Source organism: Solea senegalensis, linkage group LG4 (genome assembly GCF_019176455.1).
Source record: "Solea senegalensis isolate Sse05_10M linkage group LG4, IFAPA_SoseM_1, whole genome shotgun sequence".
NCBI lineage: Eukaryota > Metazoa > Chordata > Actinopteri > Pleuronectiformes > Soleidae > Solea > Solea senegalensis.
In genome coordinates, this window is record NC_058024.1 from 23,908,397 (window position 1) to 23,917,492 (window position 9,096).

The window sequence follows — 9,096 nt, forward strand, 5'->3', positions numbered from 1 at the left end:
TACATACATACATATATATGTATATATATGAGGCCAAAGTTTTTAAAACCTTTAACTTGACCTCATAAAAATATGCCATATAACAATAAATATAGGAGCTAAATTCATATTAACATATACAGCTTACCTGAAAGTAAATTTTTAATGTACCACCAGAAAACTAAATATACAGTACCGTGCATAATGAATTTATTTTCCTCCTAAAACAGAAATAAATGTATTCAGTTGATTATTTCCTTCCTTGCATATGTACCCTCCAGTAATGCCAAAAATTACTGGAGGAAATTCTTATTTCTTATTCCAACAACTTCTGTAACAGAACTCCCACGGCTGCTAAGTTTTAATATAGTGTCAATACACTTTATGTCCTGAAGTTTAGATTTTTTTTTTTTATTTAAAAAAAAAAAAAAACCTTTGTCAGAGGTAAATATGCTGCTGACTGAAAGATATGAAGCTCTGTGTTGTGTTGCAACTCAAATGAAAGACGTTCTCTGGACACTGCTGTCTCTGTGGTCAGGGTTTTCTGTATTGCGGAGAGTGTACAAGCCTGTAAATGTCTGGAAAGCTTCACGATTTGATGCTTTCCTCGATGGCACGGGGAGGTCCTTTGCTGGACTGCACAGAACTTCCAGTCTCTGTGTGTGTGTGGGGGGAAAGTAAGAAAGAATTGTTAACCCTTAGAACACAGAGCATTTTGTCTGCATTATTCCATGACTATGTTTAAACATACAGTATATACAGAGGCTATAAGAATGTGCAATATAGAGTCTCTTATATCCTTTTATATCCAGCACAACCTAGGCAATCTGATGAAAAAAAACTATATAAACATCAAAATTGAAATTTGGAAATATGTCACAGTTCAAAGTTAACTTGGCTCGTTTTCTGCACAATTATTGCTCCTTCATATCACCAGGAAAAATATGATATAAAATGAATCATCAACACATAAGAAGACGGAAACATTTTTCTGAATATGTGATCTATAAACTCACACCCTCAGGATGTCCATATAAGGTGTTGTGTATTATTCCCATGGCAAATTACCATGGATGCATCTGTGGCACAGATCCACACCACGTGAGCACTAAGGGTTAATAATGTTACAATACACACAGAAAACTGTGATAAAATAAAATAATAAATCTGGTCAACCATCGTCTTGTTTCCAGGTCCATAACAGCAGCCAATGCTGAATTGAGAGAGACAGTTAAGGTTTTTTGAAGATGGAGTGTACGAGGTGTTTCTATATAACTGGTGTGAAACATGCAGAGCCCAGCAAAAGAAGGCCAAACTGTGTGAAATGTTATGAATATCTGTAAATATCAAGCCCATATATTCTGGAAACTATAATGTCTATAATGCACATTCTATTTTAACTTTTTATAGTCTTATTGTTAATATCTTTCTGTATTATACTTTCTTGGAAATGTATCTTTATCTTTACTGTCTTTGCTGCTCTTATCTTATCTGGAGAGGTTTACAGTGTTGTCAGTCCTTTTCTTAAGCATCATTTTTGTCGCAACCTTTCCATAGTTTTACTCTCGGTCCCCCAAGGTTATCATCTGAGCAGCCACATGCAGGATAATGTTAACCGTTACTGCTCACCCGGCATGGATCTGCACCACAGATGCACCCATGGTACTTTGCCGTGGGAATAATACACAACTCCTTATATGGACATCCTGGGCGTGTGTGTGTTTATAGGTCACATATCCAGGCTTCAAAAAATTTGTTTTTTTATCGTCTTATGTGTTGTTGAGTCAAAGTTCTGGTTCTTTATTTTTAGTTGTGATATAAAGTAGCAATAATTGTGCAGAAGTCACAAAATGAGAGCGTTTTTCTTTTCTTTTTGTTCATAAAACCGAGGAAAGTGAACTTTGAACTGTGACGTGTTTCCAAATTTCACAAATTCAGTCCAATTTTAAATATTTTGACTACTTTTTGCTCAAGTGTGTTTATATAGTTGGTGAAAATGAAATTGCCTAGGTTGTGCTGAAAAAAAGGATATAAGACACTCTATATTGCACATTCGTATATCCTCTGTATGTACTGTATGTTTAAACATAGTAAAGGAAAAAAGCAGCGGAAATGCTCTGTGTTAAAGGGTTAAAATGAGGTGAGTGCAGACGTAGTGTCTACTGAGGCAAAGAAAAGTACAATATTTGCGTTATAACATGTGCCTTACAGTAATAATTGAAGAACAATGCTCCAAGTTTTGCCTTTAACAGGGAAAAAAATGAAGAATAACAGTAAGTTACAATAACCACTTGTGATCGCACCTGTCTCAGGGTTCCAGGAGTGACACTCACGGCATACAACATCCACAGAGGAACCAAAAGAGTCGAAGACAGAGCAAGAAATCCTCCTAAAGTGTAGCCCCACCAGGGATATTCATACGTGTTGTTGAATTTAAGCGGAGTATATCTGACCACGGTGAAGAGCAACGTACACTGAGAACATAACAGAGGGAGGAAAGAATATCAGGCCCGGTGTGAAAACAGAATATAAAGGCCCAAATGAATTAGTACACAGTGAGACGATAAGCAACAGCTGATTAGCTTTCTAAAATATCCCGTTTTATCTAGGCTTGGCAGAGATTTGCAAAATGTGTGTGGAGATTTGTTTGCTGCCACCTAAATTTGGAGTGGGTCCACTGATTATTAGATTAGAGATTATTTTACACATGGCTGATTATTTACTCACACAGACTGAGATACACTTACGGGACGCTCTCTTCTCATTTTTACTACAGTAATGAGTCAGTGAATGCCTTTCCCAGTACTTACAGTGCAGATTGCTGAGGTGAAGTACTGCCAGCAGTATTTCATAAAAGGCCAAGGTCGATATCCAATCATGTCCTTAATGTTGTCATACTGGCGATCTGCCCCTTCAGAGAGAAGCAGTGTTAGTTACATCAATGGCACTCAAGTTACATCATGGCCTTGCCAAATTTGTGCTCCTTGTGAACAAGATTTGACATGAAAACTTTGAGGTCTCTGGAATTTTCAGTGTATTTTGGAAAGAAACTTGTTATTTATAGCAGGTTATAAAATAGCATTTCACTTGTCCTGTGAGCTCAGAGAGGAACTATTGTCGTTGTTGTTGCAAGTACATGAAATACATTTGCTCACGTTATACAAGTTTTAAACCACGTCCCTTACAGAGTCAAAAATATGTTGGCATGAATTAAAAAAGAAATAAATTGAAGCACTGCAAACTTTGGTAGTGAATGATGAGGACAGGTGAATGATAAGGACAAGTGAATGATGAGGACAGGTGAATTGGCATTAATTAAGGTCCCTGAGTGAGTGAGAAAGTTAAGGCATTCGTGACCCATTCTGACATGATGTGTTTACATGTTTTATTTTGTCAGCACTTTAATTTGTAAAGGTGAGATTTGTGTCCCCGACACAAAAAAGAACCCCGACCTTGTTAAAAAAGTAACTAAATACATTTTAAACAAGCAACTTTTTTACTTTAACTTGAATACATTTTTAGACAAGTACTTTTACTTGTACTTGTAGTAAAATTGTATCAAAATAGTGGTACTTCTTACCATAGACCCAGCCCATGCAGACAGATTCAAGAACAGCAAAGAACAGGAGTGTCATCCCACTACAGGCGTAGTGGTCAAAGAGCTGGAAAATATAAAGGCCTCCCTGTAAATAAGAGGAAACAGAACTTATGCACATATTGTGTTTGTCAGGTGTCTTATCCTTTATGATTAAGCATGGTGAAAATACAGGTTCAGCTACAAATGGTGCATCTTTTACAGAAGCTGTTTGTTCTGATACATGTCACCCTTGAAAGAGAGAACATTTTATGATTAGGCTACTGAATGTTTTTACTTACTGGTTTTAAATAGAGCTGTTTGTGTGCACATCTATCAAAGTTTATTACCTTGGTGTATGTACGACAAACAGATGATTAAAAAGTCAACTTTAGAAAGCGCTCACCTCAGTAACCATGAAAAGGCCGATTAAGAAACTCCCAGTGTTGATCGCAAGAAGGAGGAGTTTCCTTCGACAGTTGCTGTGAAAGATTGAGGGATACATGTCGGAGATGTTCGTTACCAATGCCTCTTGACAAACAAACTGTGGAGGCAAAATAAATCATTTCAGTTGGTGCAACATTTGCAGATTCACATAATTGGGGTAGGGAATTACCACAAATTAGTGGTGCCAATGACAGTCGATCATTCTGTAATAGCATGATATCTTACCTCACTGTCTAATCCCAGAAAGATGATCATAATGAAGAAAGCTACAGCCCAAAGCTGAGGCAGTGGCATTAGCACCACAGCTCGAGGATAGGCAATAAATGCCAAACCTGGACCTGGAAATTACGGTACATTGACATTATTGGTCATAATTCACACATTAATTTGGGCTTTTTAATCCAAATTACAAATCCATACCCGACTCAGCCACCATCGATATATCCACACCTTGCTCATTTGCCATGAAACCGAGCACAGAAAAGATGGCAAAGCCAGCTACAAAGCTGGTGAGGCTGTTCAACAGGCACAGGTAAATGCAGTCTCTGGAGGAGGACGTTTTTTGAAAACATTATTCAGTATTAGGAAGTTTCAGTTAAGTGAATTCAGTAGTCAGTGAAGAAATACAGTGTAAGTACAAACTTATAACAGTTGTTGTTGTGTTTGTTGTAACTCCCCAGAGACGTCAGAACCCCTGTACAAACTCCAAAGGAGTAGAAAATCTGGCCGCCGGCATCCATCCATACCTGCAGGGCAGAATTACACATGACAGACATGTAAAGATATGTAAAAGCATTATGGTGTGGCCCATACCTGTGTATGCACTGAGTGCTCATTTGAGTGAATGTTGCCTTTCTGTGGCCTCAAAACCATTAATTCTCCTCTGTCCTCTGCGACAAGGCAAATCGCTAAGGTACATTTCTCTTTTTCAGGCCATTAATGTGGTTGTGGCAGTATTCCTATACATTTGAAAAAAGCCTTTGATACTGTGAGATACTTGTTAGTAAACTCAATTGGCTAATTGGTTTCGCTCATAACTGGAGCATCGACCGCAATGTGAAAACATCTCCTCTGCACATTAAGACTGGTCTGCCATAGGGATCCGTTTTGGGCCCCATTATTTTTTAACCGTTATTTACTAGATCTCTTCTTCCAGGGTCAAGATAGCAGCACAAAGAGTGCATTCTGTCTGTTCTGCCTGTACATAAATGATTGACCTAATGTTTGTAAAGACACTGAATGTCAGGTGCATGCTGACGACACAGTGTTCTATGTATCCGAATCAAAGAATCACCATCAAGCCTGAACAGTAAAATCCTGACGTGCAGAACAACCATCCGTCTCGGTGAAAGGAACACACTTATGGACTTCTCTACTGCAGGCAATGAAATGTCATACTGAACTGAATATGTATAGTGTGAAAGTTAAACTTTGGCTAAAGTAGCAGCAGCAGAGATGTGAACATTTACCACTGTTGCAACATGCACAATCCTGGCCAGGGACAAATGCTGCAAATTAGCTGAAGCTAGCTGTATGAAATAAATAAAATTAATTAAATAAATAAACAAACCGGATAGAAAAAAATTGTTTGTGCATGAAAATCCCAGTAAATCAGCAGTTTCTCATCTGGCACCAATAACCATGTCACAATCTAAGTCAACTTTCTTCCCCATTCTCATGGGTTTGAACTAAAACAGGTGTACCTAATAAAGTGTAATACAGTGACTGCCTTATTTCAGCTGCAGTTGCGTTACCTCTGGATCGATGAGGCGGGATATGTCTGGGTAGAGGTAGAACTTAATCCCGTCTTTAGCCCCTGGTAACGTGAGACCACGAACAAGCAACACTACCAGCATCACATATGGGAATGTGGCAGTGAAGTAGACCACCTGTAGGACATGACCAAAACTCAGTCATTTATCTTGTCATGTATTAAATGTACATGAAATCAGTAATATTGTGACATGCCTTCCCTGTGGACTTCACTCCATTCCAGATACAGAAGTAGCACAGTACCCAGGCAAGGAGTAGACAAAGAGCCAAGTCCCAACGAATATGTCCCAGTTTCTCAATTCCACTGGACAGACCCAAGATTCTCCTCCTGCAAGTTTATGTAAGGAACATATTACAGGGAGAGAGGAGAACCCGCCCTAGTATAATGAATCATCAAAAAGGAAAATTAATTATTTGTTCGGGAAACTTACTCCCAAAATTCTACAACAGAAGATGTTCTGTTTCCAGACACGAACAGTAAGGATGTTTGATTGGGCCTGGAGTCCAAACAGCTTTCTTAAATAAAAGAGTGTGTGACAACTCATCAGCACAAACTTAAAACAATGAACAGATGTATGATCAATGCCAAAGTGTTGTGTTATCCCGCACTTGTGTTCCAGCTGTTGTCACAGCTCGCCCACGGAAGCTCAGAGCTGAAGGATGAAAACAGATAGAGAAATGCCCACGCCAGTATGATGATGTAATACACTCCAGTGTATAAAGTCACCACTTGGCTTCCATAACCCAGACCTGTTAATGAACAGAAATGTTACATTTGTGATTTCTGATACTGAGTTAATGGATGGTAGACTCATCAAACCAACTTTTAAGATTACATAATTTCAAGATTACATAATCCAAGCAAATACAACACAGGGTGGAATAAAATTGGAAAAAGCTTGAGTCAAGAGGTTAAAACCATGTTTTAACTTTAAAATAAACAAAAAATGCATCGATAAAAGCATCTGCTAAATGTAAACTATAAATGTAAAATAATGGTAGATACTTAAATACAGCTGTGGCATGTTTATTTATTATTATTTATTATTCAGTCTTTAAACATACCTTCAAATAGAGGGCAGATTTTCCTCCAACACGTTATTCCACCATGACTCGTGTACTGGCCCAAAGATGTCTCGAGGAAGAAGAGTGGCATTCCACAGGTGAACAAGAACAAAACATACGGAATGAAGAAAGCCCCTATAAAATAAGAATGCATGTTGTTGTTATCCTATTGCTCACACTTGACTGCAGCTATGCACAAGAGCAAGGGAAACAGTGGAGCCTTTATTGAGAAAGTAATTCAGACGGAGAGTCCTTAACCATCACTATAATCAGTTCAGGTGCATTTACAAACCAGCCTCCCTTTGAGCCAAAGAAAAGTTTGTCACGAATACAAAACTTAACTGGCAGTTTGTGTGGTTCTGCAATATAACTCTGGTTTAAATGCCCATTCAACACACACACACACACACACACACACACACACACACACACACACACACACACACACACACACACACTCACAGAGGTTTGCTAACTCTAACCCTAACTCATACTTTTAAGGAATCGCACTGACTTCTATTCATTTGGACAGCCAAACATAAAAAAGACTTGAGAAGAAATGAGTTTCTGCCCCATTAAGACCAGGTTTTGGTCTCCATGAGGACTACTGGTCCTGCCAGAAATGTGTGCTGTAGAGGTAAGAAATACAATTGTGCACACACACACACACACACATTTATTAAATGAATCCAGCGCTCTTCAGGGTTAGGGTTAGTTGGTGGAATGACCAGAGTATGAACGGCGCCCAACCACATTTACCTCCTCCGTTTTTGTAACAAAGATACGGAAACCTCCAGACATTTCCTAGACCAACAATGTGTCCAGCAACTGCAAGAATGAACTCCACCTTACTGCCCCACACGTCCCTCTCCTGTGGTTTGGACTGATTCTGTCCTGGTCCAGTCACAAGGCTCATCGGACTCATTTTCACCTGTGCATTCAGTCCATTTTTAACCCTAAGTGGGGTTTAAAACAGTGTATGTAAGTACAGTGGAGGCCATTATGCTGTAGATGTATTTATTTTTATATATATTTGGTATTCTTATTTTGTTGTTCCTGATTAGCATATCACATATACATACAAGAAGTATACAGGGATAAAGATGCAAACTTAATAGTCAAATTTCAGTGTATGATTCTGAATCGCTTCACACTGTGGTGATCTTAGCCTCGATTGCCCTGAAGAGATAGACACTCATGTGTCTGTGACGTTTTGAACACAAGCGTTCTGAATCTTAACATGAAGCAAGAACTGCTGAATAAAATAACGTAAAATCAGGATTATTTCTTCTTTTCTTAAACAAATCATTACCTTTAGGACATCACAAGTGAGCTGTCGAAGTGTCTCCTCTGAAGAGCGCTTCAAGAAGAAGTACCTTGGGTTAAATAGACGCATGAGGTGTGGTCACTGAAACTGGATCCAGTCTTTTATTTGGTAGAAACCAGCAGAGGGAGAAAGAAAGAGTTTTGTGTTAATGTTGTTCTTTGTCTGTTTGCCATGTTTAGAGATCGCCACATTGGGGGTTGGTGTGTTTTACCACGGGGGTGACTTTGTATGTTTCTCTCACGTTCTTCTAAAATACTTGAATATTTGAAAAGACCTGTCTCAAATCATAAAGTGTCATTAGTAAGACGTTATTCTTTCCATTATTAATTAATAGTATTTTATAGCACGCCACGTTGTGTGGCAGTGATTGATTTATGTTCATAATTCTGATTATGTCAGAAATTTTAGAAAACAGAGCATTCCGGCTGCTTTTTCCATTACTTGTGTTTAAACATACAGTATATACAGAGGTTATAAGAATGTGCAATATAGAGGGTCAACTATATAAACACACCTGAGCTAAAAGTAAAAAAGTTTAATTCAGATTGAATTTGTGAAATTTGGAAATACATAGTTCAAAGTTCACGTGGCTCGTTTTTATGAACAAAAAGAAAAGAAAAATTGTCTAATTTTGTGACCTCTGCATAATAATTGCTACTTTATATCACTACTAAAATGTCAAGAAGACATAAAAAATGCATTTTTTTTTTAAAGCATGAATATGTGACCTATAAACACACAAGCCCCCAGGATGTCCATATAAGGAGTTGTGTATTACCCGTGCCGCGTGAGCACTAAGGGTTAAAAGTGACAACTTCAATTGATTCTGAAGGCTGTTTTCGACTGGTCTCCCCGCTCTCCAAGAAAGAGAGATACAGATTGTTAGGACCCCAGGGTCGTGCATGTTTTGAGTGACTGACGTGTGAGTGTG

The 9,096-nt window shown here is 38.3% G+C and overlaps 1 protein-coding gene across 1 annotated transcript; it reads right to left on the reverse strand.

Annotated features, from left to right (window-relative positions):
- Nucleotides 1-396: 396 nt before the first annotated feature.
- On the reverse strand, nt 397-8,250 carry LOC122768067 (sodium- and chloride-dependent GABA transporter 2-like). Its single transcript, XM_044023761.1, has 15 exons — nt 8,151-8,250; nt 7,598-7,794; nt 6,839-6,973; nt 6,383-6,523; nt 6,205-6,289; nt 5,969-6,101; nt 5,755-5,889; nt 4,643-4,746; nt 4,421-4,545; nt 4,226-4,338; nt 3,960-4,097; nt 3,560-3,662; nt 2,790-2,890; nt 2,283-2,453; nt 397-635 (listed from the first exon to the last, which is right to left on the reverse strand). The coding sequence occupies exons 2-15, from the start codon at nt 7,761-7,763 to the stop codon at nt 474-476; spliced, it is 1,812 nt and encodes a 603-aa protein (XP_043879696.1). The 5' UTR covers nt 7,764-7,794; nt 8,151-8,250; the 3' UTR covers nt 397-473.
- Between the last annotated feature and the right edge of the window lie 846 nt (nt 8,251-9,096).

Bases quoted from the DNA above. Each gene is read 5' to 3' on its own strand.
- LOC122768067 (XM_044023761.1), bottom strand. From the start codon at position 7,763: ATGAGTCCGATGAGCCTTGTGACTGGACCAGGACAGAATCAGTCCAAA. The intron at 2,891-3,559 runs GTAAGAAGTACC...TTCTCTCTGAAG, and splicing joins CTGCATGGGCTGGGTCTATG to GGGCAGATCGCCAGTATGAC. The intron at 2,454-2,789 runs GTAAGTACTGGG...TTATGTTCTCAG, and splicing joins TCACCTCAGCAATCTGCACT to TGTACGTTGCTCTTCACCGT.